Here is a 21,074-nt window from a genome sequence, read left to right as displayed (position 1 = left end):
TAGCCAGCATTGGAAGGTATTTATGTACCAGATATGCTAAACATTCGTATGTCCATCATGCTTCAGCCACCATTCCGGAGGACATTCTTCCATCCTGCTGATGTTCATTAAAAAATAATGGGTTAATTAAATTTGTGACTGAACTCCTTGGGGGAGAATTGTATGTCCCCTGCTCTGTTTTACCCACATTCTGCCATATATTTTATGTTAAAGTAGTTTCAGATGATGACCCAGCACATGTTGTTTGATTTAGGAACACTGTCCCTGCAGATTTGACAAAATGCAAAGGTACCAATGTGAGATTTCTAAAAATAGCTACAGCACTTGACCGGTTTAAGAATCTATAGTGCCTTCCAAAATCTGAGAGGAACAAGGTGTTGAGCATGCTTTTAGAAGTCTTAAAAGAGCAACACTCCTATGCAGAAACTACAGAACCTGAACCATCAGAAAATCGATCTTCTGCTGGTGGCATCTGACTCAGATGATGAAAATGAACATGCATCAGTCCGCTCTGCTTTGGATCATTATCGAGCAGAACTCGTCGTCAGTGTGGATGCATCTCCTCTGGAATGGTGGTTGAAGCATGAAGGGACGTATGAATCTTTACTGCATCTGGTATGTAAATATCTTGTGACACCGGCTACAACAGTGCCTGCAAACGCCTGTTCTCACTTTCAGGTGACATTGTAAACAAGAAGTGGGCACCATTATCTCCTGCAAATGTAACCAAACTTGTTTGAGCAATTGGCTGAAGCAGGACTGAGTGAGCTTGTAGGCTCTAAAGTTTTACATTGTTTTATTTTTGAATGCAGTTATTTTTTTGTACATAATTCTACATTTGTAAGTCCAACTTCCAAGATAAAGAGAGTGTACTACAGTACTTATATTAGGTGAATTGAAAATACAATTTATTTTGTTTTTACAGTGCAAATACTTGTAATAAAAAATAAATAAAAGTGAGCACTGTCCACTTGTATTCTGTGTTGTAATTTCAATCAATATATTTGAAAATATAGAAAACATGCAAAAATATTTAAATAAATGGTATTCTGTTATTGTTTAACTGCACGATTAATCGCAATTAATTTTTTTAATCGCTTGACAGCCCTACAAATAATATTAATTAAAAAACCAATTAAAATTTTCTAGTTTTACTTGAGTGATGTTATCATAGTAAACTCTTGTCCTATGGGTTCCAAAAGTGGCCAGTGGTATATAATACTTAAAGCTGAGTCCTTCTGGACATTTTCATCAATCCAAGGAGCAACAGTTTATATCTCAAATAGAATTGTCCTTTTTAACAGCTAATATTTACAGTACCTTGAAATATAGAGTCAAAGACATGTAGGGCTCGAAAAGGCCTAGATATGTTGCCAATATCTGTGATTTTTAATGAGCTGCAGCTACTGTAGTGTGGTTGATACCTAAGCTGTTCTGTTTTACCACATGGCATTAATGTTGGCTAGGGTGAGATTGTGTTTTGTTTGTGAATTGTATTGAAATGCATGATGAAGAGGCTGGGTTTTAGTGAAATTTTTGATTAATGATTTTAATTTTGTTTTGATTAATCAATTATAACATTTTTTCCCCCATGGTATTTGGCCTTTTGGCCACATTGTGGTATTATATTTTAAAGTTTTGAGACTCCTTTTGGAAAAATGTTTGTTTGTTTTCTCCGTAACTGATATAACCTAATGAATGTTAATTTCTCCCCTTACTAATTTTATCCCTTGCCAATAATAGATACAGAACTCTTACATTTTTGGTATACATTTTTTGGCCACCCTTAGAATTTTAATATAATTAAACTTGTTACTGTCAGCAAAAATTTGCTTTAATACTTAAGAATTTTGAAAAAGCATGTGAGGCACTGTGAAGCTTGGCAACCATGGACAATAATGTCTCTGAAAAATTTATTGTACATGTGGAGAAATACACTTTGAATAACTCGTGTGAAATTGTGAGTCAACTGAAGTCATTGGCAAAACTCCCATTGACTTCAGTGAGGCCAAGATTTTACCTGGATTCTCTAAGCCATATCACTGCTGGAGATGATGAGTGGGATAGAAAGGATACTTGAATCTACTTCCTTAAAAGTGTCTGGGTCACCTGATTGGCCTAACTGAAAGGTACCAGCCCTGTCATTGATGCTTTTGTCTCCCTTTGTACTTTCTCACCCCCTCTTGGTTTTCTTGTACTCTTTCTTCCCCCCCACCCCAGTTCAAAATATTCAAGCAGTATTTTGCACAAAAATGAAACTACTTTACTTGTCAGAGGCACAGAATAAATGGTGTATTTTCAGTCTTCAGTGTATTGGAGACAGCAGTACAGAGAGATGCTCACAATCCCACCAGTGAGTTAATTTATAAACAGTTAAAACTGCTAACCTTCTGGCTTGCCTTATGCCAAGAGACATGCAGAGGCAATGGTGCAAAGGAGGGCTTTCATGTGGTTATTATACATGTTGCAAACTGGTACAACCTATCTTCACTGCAAAGGGGCACAGTCAGCTATAAAATTAAGGTTTGAAGAGCAATATATGGACCCGTTTTTAATAATTCTGTAGTCTAATGCTTACAACCAGAGCTGGTCAAAATTTTTTCAATGGAACAGTTTACCATCAGAAAATGCTGATTTGACTAAATCTGTGTTTTGTCAGAATTTTTGAAACATTTTGTTTTTATAAATTTGAAATGTTGCACTTTGATTTCATCATTTTGATTTGTATATTATATTTATAATTTATCATGTAAAAGCCAAAACATTTTGACCTTATCAGACTGAAGTATTATATGTAAAAATCAGAGATTTGACTTTTCATCCCAATTCAGGGTGAAACTAAATTTTGAAATCTTGGAATTTCCTTTAACTCTAACTTAACTTTGGGCTGAGATACTGCATTCAATGCATTAACTCATCACACAGAAGAAACTTAATAAAATCTCATTTCTCTGAATTCTATATGATGCGTTAAGTAATCAAAAACCAAATATGTCTAGAAAGGAAGATGGAGGTAAATCTAAGAGTGCTATGTTAAAAACACACAACAGAATTTACATGCAAACAAATCACAAATCAGGTAGTAATTGATGATCCACTGTATCTGTGGGAAAATGTTGACTAATGAGAAATGGCACACTTCAAGTTTTAAATATTAGAAATCCACCCATGGTTGTTCCAGGTGGGCTACGTTTCACTATAGAGCCCTGCAGCAGTTCAAACCACACTCTCTCCCCCTTCTTCAGCTCTGCCATAGCAAAAGTGGTCTCAGAGCTTCCAATTGTCTCCTTCTGACTACTTGACAGAGTCATTCTGTGTCCACGGCCAATAACCAGCTGCCCCAGTGCAGGTCCTGCACTAAACTTCACATTGATAACAAACATGTAGACACCATTTTGAGGTGCTTTGAAGTAGCCCTGTTCAGGGAAATAGCTGTTACCATGATTAAGGTATGTTTCATTAAACTTCAGTGCTTTTACTTCATCCCATTCTTCGCAGAATCCAACGTAGAATGCCACTGATGAATCTAGAACAACACAGGGAGAGGAACAGTTTTAACTACAGCAACTCTTTCTGCACTTGCTCCCCATAGGTAGGTAGTGGAATAAAGCTTATAATTATGATTGGCACATATTTATTTATGTTAACTTATCTAACTAAATGAAAATATTTGAAATAAGATTGTGCTCACAATGGGGATCAAAATGGGTCAATAGTAATATATCCATTTTTGCTTCCTTTGGGTCTTAGGAATCATCTCTGTTTGATTTAATGAGGCGCCATGTTCATAGTGAGTAGAGCACTGGACTAGTGGGTCACAAGATCTAGGTTATATTCTTGGCTCTGCTGTGTGACTTTGGGCAAGTTACTTTACCTATCTGCACCTCTGCTTCCCCTCCTACTCTTTGTCTCTGTCTCAACTGTGTGCTCATTGTGTGTCTATACCAGGGGTCTCAAACTCAAATGACTACGAGAGTCACATGAGGACTAGTTCATTGGCCCAAGGGCTGCATCACTGACACACACACACCCTCGCTGCCCTGGCCCTGCCCCCACTCCACCCCTTCCATGAGTCCCTGTCTCCATTCCAATCCCTTCCCTGAACCATGTCCCTGCAGCCCCTGGGGGAGGAGGGACGCAGGGCTCTGCGCGCTGCTTGCCGCTCCTCCAGGTACCTCCCTTGAAGCTCCCATTGGCCATGGTTCGCTGTTCCCAGCCAATGGGAGCTGTGGGGGGCGGTGCTTGGAACCAGGGCAACACACACAGCCCTCTGCTTCATACACACACACACACCCCAGCTGCAGGGACATGATGCCAGCCGCTTCAGGGAATGTTGCAGGGCTCGAGGGGGGAAATCCGCTGTAGTTTGCCCACCCCTGGCCTGCAGGTAGGCCGGGGGGGGGGGGTGTTTCTTGGCAGGCTGCAGGAAATAGCCCCGTGGACCATGTGTTTGAGACCCCTGTGTTAAGTCCTTTACTGGAAAAGATTATCAAATTAAAGCAAGGAGTTTGTATTACCGTTGTATAGGGCAGTGGCAAGACCATTTCTGGAATACAATCTCCAGTTCTGGTGTCCACACTTTAAAAAGGATGTTTTAAAAAATTGAAAAATATTCAGAAAAGGCATAAGAATAATCTGAGGTCTGGAAAATGTGCTCTATGGTAAAAGGCTTCAGAAGCACAATCTATGTAGTTTATCAAAAAGGTTTAAAAAATGATTTGAAGGTGGTCTGAGTACATAAACAGGGAAGAGATTTCTGATAGTGATCTTTAGTGTAGCAGATAAAGGAATAACAAGATTAAATGGATGGAAGCTGAATTCAGACTGGAAATAAGGTACAGTAACTCCTCACTTAAAGTCGTCCTGGTTAACGTCGTTATGTTGCTGATCAATTAGGGAACATGCTCGTTTAAAGTTGTGCAATGCTCCCTTCTAAAGTTGTTTGGCAGCCGCCTGCTTTGTCTACTGCTGGCAGAAAGAGCAGCCAGCCCGTTGCAGCTGGCTGGTGGGGGCTTGGAACCAGGGTAGACCGGCAGCCTCCCTATTGGCTTCCCTCTCCCCCAAGTTCCCTGTGCTGCAGCCACCCAGCAGGCTAGCAATTGCAGCTGTCCTTCCCCGTCACTGCCATGTGCTGCTTCTGCCCTCTGCCTTGGAACTGCTCCCCAAGACTCCTGCTTGCTGTGCGGGGGCGGGGAGGAAAGGAGGAGGGGGGCTAATGTCAGGGTGTCTCCCTGCTCCTCCACCCTTCTTGCCCCATCATCCATAGAGCAGGGGGACACACCAGGGCTCAGGACAGAGGGAGCTTGCAGCAGCTGGTATCAGCAAGCTGATCTAATTAACAAGGCAGTGTACTTAAAGGGAGGAAATGCTCATCTCTCTCTCACACACATACCCCCTCCCTCCATTCCTGCTGTCTTGCAGAGTGAGAGAGTTAACCCTTGAGGGCTCAGCCAATTGTTAGTTCATCATTTAGCAGTAAGGGAAATACCCCACCCTCTGACTCCTCCACCTCACCCAAGCGTCATAATCATCATCACTGTGTGGCAGTATTAAATTGTTTGTTTAAAACTTAGAGAGAGAGAGTGTGTGTGTGTCCTTGTTTACATTAATTCTTATGGGAAAAGTGGATTCGCTTAACAACATTTTGCTTAAAGTCACATTTTTCAGGAACATAACTACAGTGTTAAGTGAGGACTTACTGTACACATTTTTAACAGTAAGGGCAATTAAACATTAGAATAATTAACTAGGGATGTGGTGGACTCTCCATCCAGATTTGGATGTCTTTTTAAAGGATATACTCTAGCTCAATCAAGTTACTGGGCTTGATTCATGAACTACTGGGTGAAATTCTATGGTCTATGCTATGCAAAAGGTTAGACTAAATTATCAGAAATGGTTCCTTCTGGGCTCCGTCTATGAATCTATAAAGAAATTCTTCTTACCAGCAGAGGGCACTGCAGTAAGCATGATAGAAAGGAACCTACAGAATCAGTGCCAAAAGCAGTCAGTAAACAACACATTTTAAGTGATTAGAATCTTAGGTCCCATTCAGAGCTTGTTTACTTGGGGAGAAACAGGTAAGTTTTGGTGAATCAACTAAAGCTATTAAGTTAAAACACATAAAGTACAGCATATTAAACCCCTGTATGGATGCTCTCACTTAAGAGTAAAGTGGCTTTAATTCACTGTAAATAATCTTTGAAGGATTAAGTTATAGCAAACTAAAGCCACTTTACTTTAGTTGATTCACCTTAACTTTCCTGAGTGTCCTACGTATGCAAGTCTGAAGTCGTTACTCAGGAAAGCAAGAGATCTTTCAGTGAGATGATGTTACAGAACAGGCTTTTCATTCCTTATTGAGTTGCTCCCATTCTTGATATTAAAAAAAAAAAAAGTAAAAACATGCTTGATGAGTCATTTGAGGTTCTCAGTGGAAAAATAAACAGGCTTCCATTAAACGATTCTTCCTGCTGCATGTCAAAACCTGTTCTCAGTTACATATCTTATCCTGAGGGAGGAACACACTGCATGAGTGTGAGCAAGGTAAATAATGCAGCTAAAATGTAAGAACAGAAGTGTGACTAGGGTCAGAAATGGAACAGTGCAGGTAAAAGACAGCTATCATTTGTTGTATGCAGTGTAGTTGTAGCCATGTCACTCCCAGGATATTAGAGAAACAAGGTGGGTGAGGTCATATCTTCTATTTTATTTAATATCTCTTATCTAGCATTTGTATCAGTTTTATTTTAATTTAGATCTTAATGTCAATTTGCAGTTGGGATGTAACAGAGCATTCAATTTGCTGAAGTCCTGGCCTTTGAAAAAGAAATGTGCATTTATGTACTTGCACAGATAGCTGCACATATTTTATTTAAACAATAGTATAATAAAGTGTCACCTGAATTTTGCTCTCATTGATAAAGTGATTAAATCAATAACCTTGGAAATTATGAGGCTGACTGCACCAAGATACAGCACCAGTGTGAGTTAAATAAGAAAAGTGCTGTGTCTCCTGTTCTGTCCTGCTGGTGAACATTAAGTTCACCTGAAATTACTGATCCATGTAACCTCTCTGCTTATTCAATCTAACTGCATTTTTACAACATTCTTAACTGAGCTGGCCTGAAAGTCTGGCTGGTGCTGTGACCGAGGCAATTTCATATCTTGAGCTGGGATCATCACACACGCAACACACTACAACTCTGGCAGGTAGGATTAGCATGTGCCATTCTTGCAGTGCCCCAGATGAGCTGGCTGTGGAGATACATGGTTAACAATCATGATGAAGCAGGTTTGTAGTAAAGAGGAATTGGTAAGCCATGATGAAATGCTAGGTAGAAACCTGTGTATGAATCTCTAACATGGACAAGTAATATGCTTCCTTTGGACCCAAGCTTTCCCACTTTGCTCACTAAAGTTACCCAATTAAGTTAACATGCCTGTTCCTGTTAGCAAGGTGAATAGGATTTGGCCCTTTTTGTTCCTCCCAGACTCAAATAACGATGGAGACTGAGCCAATGCTTGGAGACCCAGCAGCCTCATCCTGACTCAGAACAAAAAAACATTTAAGTCATCACCAGCAATTGCAAGCAAAACATGGAACTTTTAATGTTAAGGGCCAGTTACCCAGCTGTTGTAAATCTGTAACTCCACTGACCCCAATAGGGCTGCACCACTTTATACCAGCCAGGGAGCCAAATGCAATATCAAATCTTTGATTGCATTGAGACACCAACCAGCTCTCACATTATATATACACCTCTACCCCGATATAACGCGACCCAATATAACATGAATTTGGATATAACATGGTAAAGCAGTGCTCCGGGGGGGCAGGGCTGCGCACTCTGGCGGATCAAAGCAAGTTCAATATAATGCGGTTTCACTTATAACACGTTAAGATTTTTTGGCTCCCGAGGACAACGTTATATTGGGGTAGAAGTGTACCATACACCTGAAGCATGCTGTGAGGCTCAGAAACAAGCTACAGGATTGGAAGTGGGGGGGAGAACCTACCTTTTTCCAAAAGCTCAGCCTCTATTTTATTTCTTCCATTTATAGTTTGCATGTGTTCTCTGTTCTCATCAGTCTGTTTTTTGTCTCTCCTTTTCTGCTTCTCATGACCTTTTTGCTGCCTTCTCATCTTTTTGGTCATCATTGACTGAATCTTTGTAATGTCCAGACTTATGTTTGAGGCAACTAATTCTTCACTACTTCCAAACAATTTTTGAAAAATCTGTAGATGGTCCTCAAAACTCTGTTTAATGGTTACTAAATCTGTCCTCAGAATCTCCACTGAAATGCTGAGTGGTTCCACTAGATTTATAACAGTATGATTACAGCAGTTATTGTTATCGTCCCTCCATGACTGATGCCTCTTGATGTCCATACTTAGATGTTTGATCTCTTTTTTTAAAGTCATGATATCATTATATGCTGGATTATCCACGATGTCATCCCTGGAAGCCTCATGGTTAGGCTCCATATGTTCTACATTGCTGTGTGGGCTCCTGACTTCCTCCTGAGTGTTTTTTGTTTGCTTTTTATGTTCGGGATGTTTAGGGATATTCTGAGCATCATGGTTACTCTCACGACCCATCTCCAGGAAATTAAATCTCTTTGTAAGGGATTCTAAAGTCACATTTTGCTCTTTGAGTTTATCTGAGGTGTGTCTGAGAGCTTCTTGCACTTGAGCTACTGATGATATTAAGGCGTTAGGGTTTTCTTCAGACAAGACCTCCATAATTTCTGCTCCCAACAAGGCCTCTAGTGCTGTTTCATGCCGCATTGCATCTTCCAAAAGAGAATTGAAAGAGCTATTGAGATACTTGATGTGGCCATGAATTTCCTCCTCTTTCTTCTTCAGGAACCCAATATCTTCTGACAAAATCTTAATCTGTGACTTAAGATGAGACATGCTGTCCATCAGTTGTCTGCTTTGCTCTTGTTGATAACCAAGAGACTGGTGGATGGAATTAAAAGCCGTGGACAGCTCTTCAATTTCACTCCTCCAGAGATCCTTGGAAGACGTCTCTAGGTGTTGCACTTCCTTTAAGTTTAGCTGGGTATTCTCTAGGGAACGGGTGATATTCTTTTGATGATCTTCTAGTATGTCAATGTCAGAAGATATTTTCTCACAATTGCACTCTCTCATGTACTTCAATAGATCCCAGTGGCTTTCTTGAAGATTTGAGAGTGTATAGTTGAGCTCTAATATCTGCCTTTCCAGAGCTTCGTTGTTCTCTTCTATAATAAGTGATTTCTCCATTAAGGCTACTCTAAACTCCTCTGATTCGTGCTTTGACTTGGCTTTTAAGTCCTTAACCCATTTGTCTAAAACAGTAATATCCTCAAAGGTTGCATCTGACTCCATGTACAGTTTTTTGAGCTGCTTTGCATGCCCTATCATGGTCTCATTGAGTTGCCTGATGGATAGCCAGGTAGCTTCATCTTTGTTGCCACAGTATAAAGAGAGTTCTGTTAAGTTTCTGTTCAAAGTCTCAAGTCCATCTTCAAGGTTTTCTTGCTCTTGTTTTATGTCTGTCATGCTACTGTTCAAAGCTAATAAATGGGACTGCTGTATCTTATGATACTTCTTGAGCTTCATATCAGTATCTGCCTTGATCATGGTGAGATTGTAGTGAATGGTAGTCTGCTGCATGTGTAGATGATTGTCCATTTCCCTTTTCAGCTGCTCCACTCTCACTGCATTTTCTTGAACTTTCGATTCAAACTTAGTTCCTAGCTCCTGGAATTCCTTCTTGGGCACGGTGCTTTCTTGGAATTTCTCTATGTTTTTTTTGTTGGCCTCCACATCCTTGGACAAGTTTCTTACCATGCTGGAGAGGCTCTGTAAGCTTTTATTGAAGTTTGCCCACATTGGGTTAAAATGTTCCTTCAGGAAACTCTCCACATGAGGAAACAGCATTTGCTGAAGGAGCCTTTCAGGCAGTTCTGTAACACAAAATGAGATTGTACAACACAAAATCTAAGAAAAATGTTCCTATAAAACTAAAAGGGATAATTTAAATTATGTTTTGGGAAAACAAACCTTTCCAGGCTTGGGCTAGATTTGGACAAGTCCTTCCAGGTTACTGGCTAAGTATTTTTCAGTGGTAACTGGCACAATATCTCCCAAAAATCTAAACTTTCCTTTAAAAGAGAATTAAGCTTCTAATACTTATGGTTAAGGCTGCAAGTCTGTCACAGAGGTCTTTGATTCTGTGACTTTCTGGGACCTCCATGACTTCTGCATTGGCTAGTGCGGCTGACTGGTGAGCAGTGAGCAGCTCAGGCAGCCCCTGGGCCAGCTACACTGACCACTGCAGGGGCAATCTCGGGCCACCATGCCCCCTCAGCAGCAGCCGGAGTTTGGGTGTGGGAGGGGGCTCAGGGCTGGGGCAGGAGGTTAGGGCGTGGGATGGGGTGAAGGCTCTGGGTGGCGCTTATGTCAAGGGGGCTCCTTGGAAGTGGCGACATGTCCCACTTGGGGCGGGGGCAGTGTGTGGAGCCCCCTGACTATGCCTCCACTTAGGAGCCAAGGAACATGTCAACACTTCGGGGGACGGCATGGAGCTGGGTTGGGAACCTGCAAGCCATACCAATCCCGCCCCCCAGTACCAGCGGGGGTCCCTGACCACCCTCCCCCCAGAGCACCCACAGCACCCTGGGCCTCCTGCTGCCCCAGAGCACCCTAGTTTTAGTTAGGGGTATATAGTACAAGTCATGGACAGGTCACGGGCCATGAATTTTACTAAAAATACTCATGACTAAAACATAGTCTTACTATGGTCGGAAAAATAATCTTCCAATTTAAACTGAGCATAAGTCAATACAGTGTTGTCTTTGAGCCTGTAGACACTTTGAAACAATAACTCTGGGAGGTGTGAAATGCCCCTGTTCGTCTAAGAAGCATGTCAACTCTGAATTTATTATGATAATTTCTCAACTGGCCATTTTAGCAACACCCCCCACAAGTTAATTTGTGTATTCCACAATTCCATAATGCCTTCCCCTCTGATACCTACCGTGCAACTGTGTCAAATACAAAATTATTCAACACACTGAAATCTGAAAATTTAGGGACAGCATAAACTAAAATGACTTTAATAACAAACACAAGGAATACTCAAACTTAAATATTACACTGGGCCTGGGCAGCATCTGCAAAGTAACCTATAACAGCATGTGATGTCTTCGCTATACTTAATGGTAACCAGCTGAAACACGGATCCTTTTTCATTAAGGAACCAGATTCTAAGAACCCATGGCTCACTAGTAGGTATGTATGGAGTACAGACTGGTTTGGAGAATTCAGACACTCACTCTTAAGTAACTTCCACCAATCTGGAATTCAGTATAATGTGTACACAACAACTGTGCAAAAATTTATACAGTAAAGGGAGGAAGGTGAAGGGTGCAACGGGAAAAGAATTTAACTAGTAAAAGTAAGGAGCCTGCTTTCTCTTACACATTGAATTGCTTTTCCCGATACCTCTTCTTCAGCCATTGTGGAATGTAAATTACACTAAGTTATGCCAAATAAATTCAAATTAAACTATGCTATGGTTTACACCCACTTTACACCCCAATCTGTCACGGTAATTTGGCTCAGAGACTTCCAGCATATCTGGATTTGGCCCACTCTAAGCATGTCTATTTTTTAATCAGAGGTGTGATTGCAGCATATGTAGCTATACCTTAGTGAACCTTTGATCTAGCTAGCACAAGTACCAATAACAATGAAACTGTGGCAGCCCAGACAAACCTGGCCGCGACATTGGGTCTGTATTCAAGTATCTAGCCTGTGCCACCAAATCTTCACTGCTATAGTTTGAGAGAGTTCAATCAAAGCTAACACACGTAGGTTTCCACATGCTGCAATCGTATCTCTGCAGTGTAGATACAGCATAAAAATTGAAGTAAAGCTCTACAGAATATACCAGGTTCTAGTTCTAGATTTTCTTTCTGGTATATATGAATCTACAATGCCAGCTTGAACACTGATGTGTCTGTGCTAATCCTCTCACCAGATTTACTCTGGTTCAGTTTTGACGTCATTGTAGTAATGTTGTTTTCAAGTAGTTTCTGTAAATCTCCGGCTGATTGATGAACATCGTTCTGAAGATCTTCCAGAAGTGTCTTGTGATTCTGAATGGTTTTCATAATTTCTTCTGCCTGCAGTGATGTCGACACTAATTGCAAAATGAAAGAAAGTGGTCAGCCACACAATATCCAGCAATCAACAGTGTGAAAGGTGCACCCCAACCTGGTGCAGGCTCTGTACCAAATCCTGTATTTCTTACTCGCTGAGTAAAGATTTAATTCATCCTTGAGTCTTCCAGCGACTCTATATACAAAAGGCTTTGGGGGGACATGACATTATAAGCTCACGTAAATGTGTAGTCCCAGTTATTTCAATGGGAGTATTATGACGACAATCTTCCGCCACACCATGAGCATCTCTTGCAGAATGAGAGCTTTCAAGTCAGTTGGCTAAGGTTACAGGTACACTACAACTGGAAGGTGTGATTCCCAGTGATGTATGTGATCAAGCTAGCACACTAAAATAACAGTATGGCCACAGCTTCACAGGCAGCAGCTCAATCTAGTTGCCCATGCTGTCACAGCCATGCTGCTCTTTTAACATACTAGTTCAGGCAGGGCTAGCGCACGTATGTCTATCCAAGCTGGGAATCACACCACCTAACTGCAGTGCCAGATGTACCTTAAGCGTAGTTGGTCTACCTACAATCAAACACCATTGGTTTGTAGAGCTGGTTGGGAATTTTTTGACAAAACAGTTTTTCATTGGGAATGTCTCTTACGTCCAAGATAGAATTTCTGGTCAAAACTGGAGGAGAGTAGGGGATAAGAAAGCAGAAGTGCCACTAGGCCAGGGATTTGAACCTGGATCTTCCACATCCCAGCTTAGAACCCTAACCATCAGCCTACCAGCTATTCAAGAGTGTGGTTGGGGAGGTTTGTTTGATTTTTTTCTCCCCCCAAAAATATCAAAAGGTCTTTGTTTCATCCCAATGCAGAACAGGAACTTCTTTAAAATCTTGAAAATTTTCATGGGATGGGAGAAAATATTTCCAATCCAGCTCTATTTGCCTTCACCTACATTAAAAATCGTTTATACTCTCAACTCTTCTTGCAGCAGAGATTTATGCAAGCTGAGCTCGGTGTCTGAGAGAGGATAGCGTCTTCCAAGGGTGTAACATTGCCCTAAAGCCAGCTGTTAGGAGATATTTAATAGCACTTAAAAACTGCACCATTTCCCAGAGGCATAGGGACCCAGTACATTTTGTCAGACTGACAGGACAGAGTGCTGAGGTATGGATCTAACGCATTAAGTCCATAGTAATGCCATCAGAACCTTGGGGGGTCTATTTTATTAATGACTCTAAAATATCATTTTGAGTGGGTTGCTTTTCTGATAAGTATTCTGAGCAATAGGTTTCCACTTCTTGACCAATGGTAGAATTCACCTTAGAGGATGAGCAATTTCATGCTGAAATCTCCAAAACGGTGACAGAATTAACACTTTGTATTAGTTGGTATTCTCACCTTGTTCAGAGCCCGTTTGATATAAAGTTGTAGAGTGGTTACTTTGATTTCCCTGGGTATTCTTGTATTACAAGTCAGTCTAGGGCAGCCAAAGACCAAAAAGACAGTTAGTACTTCAGGACAGGTAGGTATTTGTACAGCGTCAAAGTCCTTGGGAGCTGCCAGGTGTTCAATACATTTAAAAAAATCAGGATACTTATTTAGGTGCCTACCTATTGGCAAAGGAGTCTAACGAGGAACCCAATTTTGAAAATCTGGGTCACTTTGTCTCAAGCTTGGCAGGATCCTGTGTCAAACTTAGAGGCTCACATAAAGAGATTCCTTACACCAAAGGATCAGGGAGCATCTTATACAGTAACTCCTCATTTAAAGTCCTCCCACTTAACGTTGTTTTGTTGTTACATTGCTGATCAATTAGAGAACATGCTCGTTTAAAGTTGTGCAATGGTCCATTATAATGTTGTTGGCAGCCGCTTGCTTTGTCCACTGCTTGCAGAAAGAGCAGCCCGTTGGAGCTAGTGGTGGGTCTTGGAACCAGGGTGGACCAGCAGCCCCACTATCACCTCCCTGCTCCCCTAAGTTCCCTGTGCTATCAATTACTAGCAGTTCGGCTGTCCTTCCCCCCACTACCATGTGCTGCTCCTGTCCTCTGCCTTGGAACTGCTCCCGGGAACCTCCTGCTTGCTGTGTGGGGATAGGGGGAGAAGGACGCTAATGTAAGGGTGTCCCTCCTCCCCCTTGCTCCTGCCCCCGACTTAGCCCATCTCCATAGAGCAGAGGGGGACACGACAAGGCTCAGGACGGAGGGAGCCTGCTGGCAGCAGCTGCTGTCTCAAGTTGCTGATCTACTTAAAAGGGCAGTGTACTTAGAGTGGGGTCAGCGTACTTAAAGGAGCTATACACATCTCTCACTCACACACATGGTGTGTGTCTCTATCTCTTTCTGCCATGCTGTCTCCCCTCCCTCCATTCATGCAGCCTTGCAGAGTGTGAGGCTACATTAACAACGAGGCATTCCCTGGGAAATATCCCACCCTTTTCTACCTTCTGACTCCACTACCTCAGCCAAGCTTCATAATCATCATTGCTATGTACAGTATTAAATTAAATTGTTTAAAACTTATACTGTGTGTGTGTATATATGTCTTTTGTCTGGTGAAAAAAATTTCCCTGGAACCCAACTCCCCCATTTACATTAATTCTTATGCGGAAATTGGATTCGCTTAATATCGTTTCGCTTAAAGTAGCATTTTTCAGGACCATAACTACAACAACTTCTTCGAGTGCTTGCTCATATCCATTCCAAGTAGGTGTGTGCGTGCCGCGTGCACGTTCGTCGGAAGAATTTTCCCCTAGCAACACCCGGCGGGTCGGCAGGCGCCCCCTGGCGTGGCGCTTTTGCAGCACCGCATATTATACCCCTCCCGACCCGGCCGCTCCTCAGTTCCTTCTTACCGCCTGTGTCGGTCGTTGGAACAGTGGAGTGCAGCTTAGCTGACCTCCACCTCCCTAGCGCTTCCTCCCAGGGGTCCAAAACTCGTTAGCGGACCACCTCAGCAGGTCTTTTCTAGCCCACGAGTGGTCCATTCAACCGGACGTAGCTCATTCTCTCTTCCAGAGGTGGGGCTTTCTCCAAATCAACCTCTTCGCCTCCCGCAGCAACCGGAAGTGTCCCAGGTTCTGCTCCTTTCGCGGTCTCGCCCGGGGTTCGATCTCGGACGCCTTCCTCATGTCCTGGTCGACCCACCTTCTATATGCCTTCCCACCTTTTCCGCTGGTGCACAAAGTCCTGGTGAAGCTGCTCGAGGGACAGGGCTCGAGTAATTTTGATTGCCCCGGCGTGGCCTCGCCAGCACTGGTACACCACGTTGCTGGACCTATCAGTAGCCAACCCCGTTCTCCTGCCGCTCCATCAGGACCTGATATCCCAGGACCACGGCCGGTTTCTCCATCCCGACCTCCAATCCCTCCACCTGACGGCGTGGTTCCTGGCTGGTTGAGCCGCTCGGAGCTGTGCTGCTCTATCCCAGTGCAGCAAGTTCTCCTGGGTAGCAGGAAGCCTGCAACCAGAGCTACCTACATGGCGAAGTGGAAGAGGTTCTCCTGCTGGTGTCAGACACACCACGTAACACCTACCCAGGCTCCCATCCATGCAATTTTGGAATATCTATGGCACCTCAAACAGCAGGGCCTCGCGCTCTCATCCTTGCGCGTGCACCTGGCTGCCATTTCAACGTTCCATCCAGGAGAAGGAGCTTACTCCGTCTTCTCTCACCCGATGGTCTCAAGGTTCCTCAAGGGCCTGGAGCGCCTGTTCCCCCAGGTCCGCCTCCCCGCCCCTTCCTGGGACCTCAATCTGGTTCTCTCGCGGCTAATGGCTCCTCCCTTCGAACCCTTGGCAACCTGCTCTCTCCTGTATCTATCGTGGAAAGTGGCGTTCCTTGTGGCCATTACATCGGCCAGGAGAGTTTCGGAGTTTCGCGCTCTTATGGTGGACCCACCTTACACGATATTCCACAAGGACAAGGTGCAGCTGCGCCCGCATCCGGCCTTCCTTCCCAAGGTGGTCTCCTCCTTTCACCTCAACCAAGACATATTCCTCCCGGTCTTTTTTCCTAAACCTCACGCATCCCGTAGAGAGCAGCAATTACACTCGCTGGACGTACGTAGAGCACTAGCATTCTACATTGACCGCACCAGACCTTTCCGTAAGACGCCCCAACTTTTTGTCGCCGTGGCAGACAGGATGAAAGGTCAACCCGTCTCATCTCAGAGAATATCGTCTTGGGTCATGGCGTGCATTCGAGCGTGCCATGATTTAGCTCACGCCTTTCCAGGCCGAGTGACTGCACATTCCACCAGGGCTCAGGCCTCATCGATTGCCTTTCTAGCTCATGTGCCGATCCATGAGATATGCCGTGCAGCTACGTGGTCTTCGGTGCACACCTTCTCTGCCCATTACGCCTTGGTACAACAATCCAGGGACGACGCAGCTCTGGGCTTGGCTGTTTTGCATTCGGCAGTGCCCAACTCCGACCCCACCGCCTAGGTAAGGCTTGGGATTCACCTACTTGGAATGGATATGAGCAAGCACTCGAAGAAGAAAAGACGGTTACTCACCTTTGTAACTGTTGTTCTTCGAGATGTGTTGCTCATATCCATTCCACACCCGCCCTCCTTCCCCACTGTCGGAGTAGCCGGCAAGAAGGAACTGAGGAGCGGACGGGTCGGCAGGGGTATATATACGGTGCCGCAAGGGCGCCACGCCAGGGGGCGCCTGCCGACCCGCCGGGTGTTGCTAGGGGAAAATTCTTCCGACGAACGTGCACGCGGCGCGCGCACACCTACTTGGAATGGATATGAGCAACACATCTCGAAGAACAACAGTTACAAAGGTGTGTAACCATCTTTTTAAGTGAGGAGTTACTGTATTGAACAAATGATCTCTTTTTCCATGATCATTTGTAGAAATGTTATACAAGGTTAACACAAACAAGATATATACACTTAAAGACTTCTCACCAACTGAAGGGGAAAGGCCTTCCCAAAGCAAGCAAATTCACTATATAGACAGCTATTGTCCACATGTATACAGCAGCTGAAAAGTCCTTCCTCTCATTGTATACATCTGTTTTTATGAGGTTAAAGAGATGAATTGAAGCAGTGAGTTAAGTTCAAGAACCTACTTTTGCTTGAGAACTCTTCTCCATCTTCCAGTCCTTCTGTATGGTTAGCGGGCACTGGAACAAAATTGGGATCTGCAATTGAGATTTGATAAATTGCATATTAATGGCACAGTCTGCTTTCCCCACTTTGGTGAATTGTTTCACAGAAGTCAACTATTCAAAACAGAAAGGATCTCTTTTCATTTTATACATATAGAGGCTGATCTTCAGCTAGTGTAAATTATGACAGCACTATTAAAGGCAATGAAACTGTCAATTTACATGTTAAGGACCTCCACCTTGTTTTCTGTGTTAATTAAATTCCACCTCTACCATGAAGCATTCCAGACATTAAACCATTCTGTCTACCCACTTGCCCAGTTACTGCACTCATTACTGCAATATCACACATCAATCTGTATTGCTTTTTAATTGCTTGTACATTTAAGACCAGTCCGACCACGCCTATATAAGTAAGGACTCCAAGGTCAGACCTTTGGATTACAAGTTCCTCAGGGCAGCGAACCTTTTCCTGGACTGGAACAGTTACGTATTTTACAGTGCCACATGCTTATAGCATTTCTTAAATAATAATAAAACCTCAGTGGATCTTCTATTCATGCTGGTTTATTGACCTTTAAGAAATGAGCTAGGAAGGCCGGTACACTGTTAACATTTAGTTTAAAAGCTTAGGTTGAAAACTGGACCTGCCTTATACATTTTAACAGTTTGAGAGGGAATGTCTGTGTGTTCTATGTATATTTAAAATTTTTAAATGCCTACAAATTACTAGTATTTTTGTGGCTTCCACCAGAATCTGTGAAAATTCCTTTTTATGACTCTACAGTTAACTAAAAATCCCTGCACATTGTTGCTATCGGCCATAATATTGTTGTGCAAATGGGAAATTAAAGGGAGAGTAGCCATGTTTAATCTCTTCTCTGTAACGCTCATTTACCAAACAACATGCACTACATTTGATGGTATTTCTTCTAAGAGTATAAACTAAAGAATGTCCGGTAGTATTATATGTTTCAAAATACGCAGTGCTTTACAGATCTGCCTTCCAAAAAAAAAAGCCAACTCCACAAAGGGAAAAAGAGAAACTCCGTTTTAAATTGTAGAACACACAGATGAGTGAGATAAGGATTCACCTTCCTTGACTTGTTCTCACTGCAGCCTCCTTAATTACAAAGAGAAAGTGTCTAATAATAATGTTGTAGTTTGGGTTTCTTGCTCCTCTTCTGAGCATGATCAATAAGCATTTTTGTATGCAGTGTTGTTGTAGCCATGTTGGTCCCAGAATATTGGAGAGACAAGGTGGGGGTGAGGTAATATTACCTAACCCACCATGCATTACTATGTCAGCCAGGCAGCTGCTAGTTTCCCCTATTCCGTGGAGGGCAGCGAGTATAGGATCCACTAACCTTGTTTGGAATTGAATACGTCATGATCTGTCTAGTAACTGATCTGCTGCTCTAAACTGTCCTAGTCACCAGCCTTCACTTGGAATTTAGTCCTGGCCGAGTAGACTTCTGCCTCAGTTGAGCCCACAGCAATGTGGCAAACGACCTTTCATCATGTGTGTTGAGCATGACAGCAGGCTTCTAGATGACTGTTTGCAGCCCTTACAGCTACTAATAATGTCAAAGTAGTAGCAGATTCAGGGAATAGAAGTCCTGAGAAGATGAGCCATGTTGGTGATCTCACATCGTAGCCCTGGTCTACACTGGGGTTGGGGGGTCGATCTAAGTTATGCAACTTCAGCTACATGAATAACGTAACTGAAGTTGACGTACTTAGATCGACTTACCATGGTCTCTTCACCATGGTGAGTTGACTGCTGCCACTCCACCATCGACTCTGCCTGCAGCGCTGGGGTACAGGAGTCCACGGGAGAGCACTCGGTGGTTGATTTATCGCATCTAGACTAGATGCGATAAATCAATCTGCCCTGGATCGATCGCTGCCTGCCAATCCAGCAAGTAGTATAAACATACTCTTAGACACAAGAACAGATGAGTAACAGTCTTTTTAAAAAAAATACAGAAATCTAAACTGGAATGAAAGCCTTAAGAGAAGGTCTAATGCAGAAAATAAAGTCCTGTTGCTCAGCTTAGATCTCTTGTTCCTAATTATTTAAAAAAGATACAGTCTCCCTGCCCCTCCCAAACCACCGTGATTGGTGTCTAGTCTTAATGCTCACATTCACTTTTGAACTTTCCTTACCACGTTGTTCACAGTTCTTGCCAATATAACCAGGGCAGCATTTCCAGTGCAAGGAGTTTAAAACCTTCTGCCTCACACGATACACTGGCTTCAAAGTTGCCCTATACCTGGAAAATGAAAAACGTGAAACTAAGGACCTGATCCTCAATTGGTATAAATCTCCACCAGCTGAGAATCTGGTCCTAATACTGTACTAGATGGCTAGTACAAAAAAATAAATCAAATAACATGCATCTATGCTGCTCAGCAGAGCGTTCAGACTGTCCATGTAGTGAAAGCCCTCTTTTCCACCTCAGTAAAATGTAATTTGATTTTCATACTTTTTTTAATAGACACCTCGCTACATGCCTCTTGCAGAAAAGAAGTATCACTGTGATAATTATAAAGGAGTCCAGTGTTAGCAACTGAATGTTAGTTTCCATAGTGTCTTGCAAATGTAAAATCAGTCACACTCAAGAGGTGGAGGTTACCATTCTTTAATTAGCAGAGCACCAACAGCTTGTTCCACTCGGTACAATAGAACCTCAGAGTTAGGAACACCTCAGGAATGAAGGTTGTTCGTAACTCTCAAATGTTCGTAACTCTGCCAAAACATTATGGCTGTTCTTTCAAAAGTTTACAACTGAACATTAACTTAATACAGATTTGAAACTACTCTGCAGAAGAACAATGCTGCTTTCCCTTAATTGTTTTTAGTAGTTTATATTTAACACAGTACTGTACAGTATTTGCTCCCCACCCCCTTTTTTTTTGTTTCTACTACCTGATTGTGTACTTCTGATTACAAATGAGGTATGTGGTTGACTGGTCAGTTTGTGGTGTTTGTAACTGTGCAGTTCTACTGTAATTGTTTCCACAAGTGTTGGAGTTAGACTAAACTCCAGAAGTGTTGTGGTCTCCTGTTACTGTATGGTGGCCTTAAAAGGACACACAATTGCAGTTTTGTTATTGGTGTATCTATCAGAAACACCACAGATGGGTTATATATTCAGGTCCAAATTTCACTTAAAATCCAAATGCCCAACTGGAATATCTTTTGTGACTTTTAAAAACAAATTATAATAGAAACTAGTTTATTGTTAAACAGACATTCTACTGCAGTTTGCAACATAGTGCTAGTACCAGGGACGTTTAAAACGGTCTTGAAACAGGCTATAAACAAAAACAAAACTGGACAGTCTGATTTCATTGTTCAGAGCAATGGACAAATTAATGCATGAATAGGTTACAAATGAGATTTAAAAAATGTATTTTTAATAAATTAATAACGGGTAAGAATGCGTGGGTGAATATTAAATGTACTGTTTTTAATCAGAAAGTCTCTCTTTCAGCCAGTGTTTTCCAACCACTATCAGATGTACCAGTATTGGTACCTCAATCTCTTGCCACTGTTCCTTGCGCAGACATTATCTTCTCGGGGAATAGTACTCAATGCTACCTTAGGCCTGGTCTACACTACGCATTTATACCGAATTTAGCAGCGTTAAACCGATTTAACCCTGCACCCGTCTACACAATGAGGCCCTTCATATCGATATAAAGGGCTCTTTAAACCGGTTTCTGTACTCCTCCCCGACGAGAGGAGTAGCACTGAAATAGGTATTG

General features: G+C 42.6%; 1 protein-coding gene across 1 annotated transcript in view; it reads right to left on the bottom strand.

The window, feature by feature from the left end:
• Nucleotides 1–1,152: 1,152 nt before the first annotated feature.
• MMRN2 (multimerin 2) overlaps nucleotides 1,153–21,074 on the bottom strand; it is a 55,434-nt gene continuing 35,512 nt past the window's right edge. Inside the window, exons 3-7 of the mRNA XM_032780680.2 lie at nucleotides 19,470–19,576; nucleotides 17,262–17,333; nucleotides 12,033–12,197; nucleotides 8,020–9,957; nucleotides 1,153–3,526 (exon numbers count right to left, since the gene is read on the bottom strand). Coding sequence (XP_032636571.1) covers nucleotides 3,141–3,526; nucleotides 8,020–9,957; nucleotides 12,033–12,197; nucleotides 17,262–17,333; nucleotides 19,470–19,576 — 2,668 coding nt within the window. The 3' untranslated portion in view covers nucleotides 1,153–3,140. The remainder of the gene's footprint in view (nucleotides 3,527–8,019; nucleotides 9,958–12,032; nucleotides 12,198–17,261; nucleotides 17,334–19,469; nucleotides 19,577–21,074) is intronic.

This window comes from Chelonoidis abingdonii, chromosome 15 (genome assembly GCF_003597395.2).
Source record: "Chelonoidis abingdonii isolate Lonesome George chromosome 15, CheloAbing_2.0, whole genome shotgun sequence".
In the NCBI taxonomy this organism is placed as follows: Eukaryota; Metazoa; Chordata; order Testudines; family Testudinidae; genus Chelonoidis; species Chelonoidis abingdonii.
This window is presented reverse-complemented; position numbering and strand designations above follow the sequence as displayed.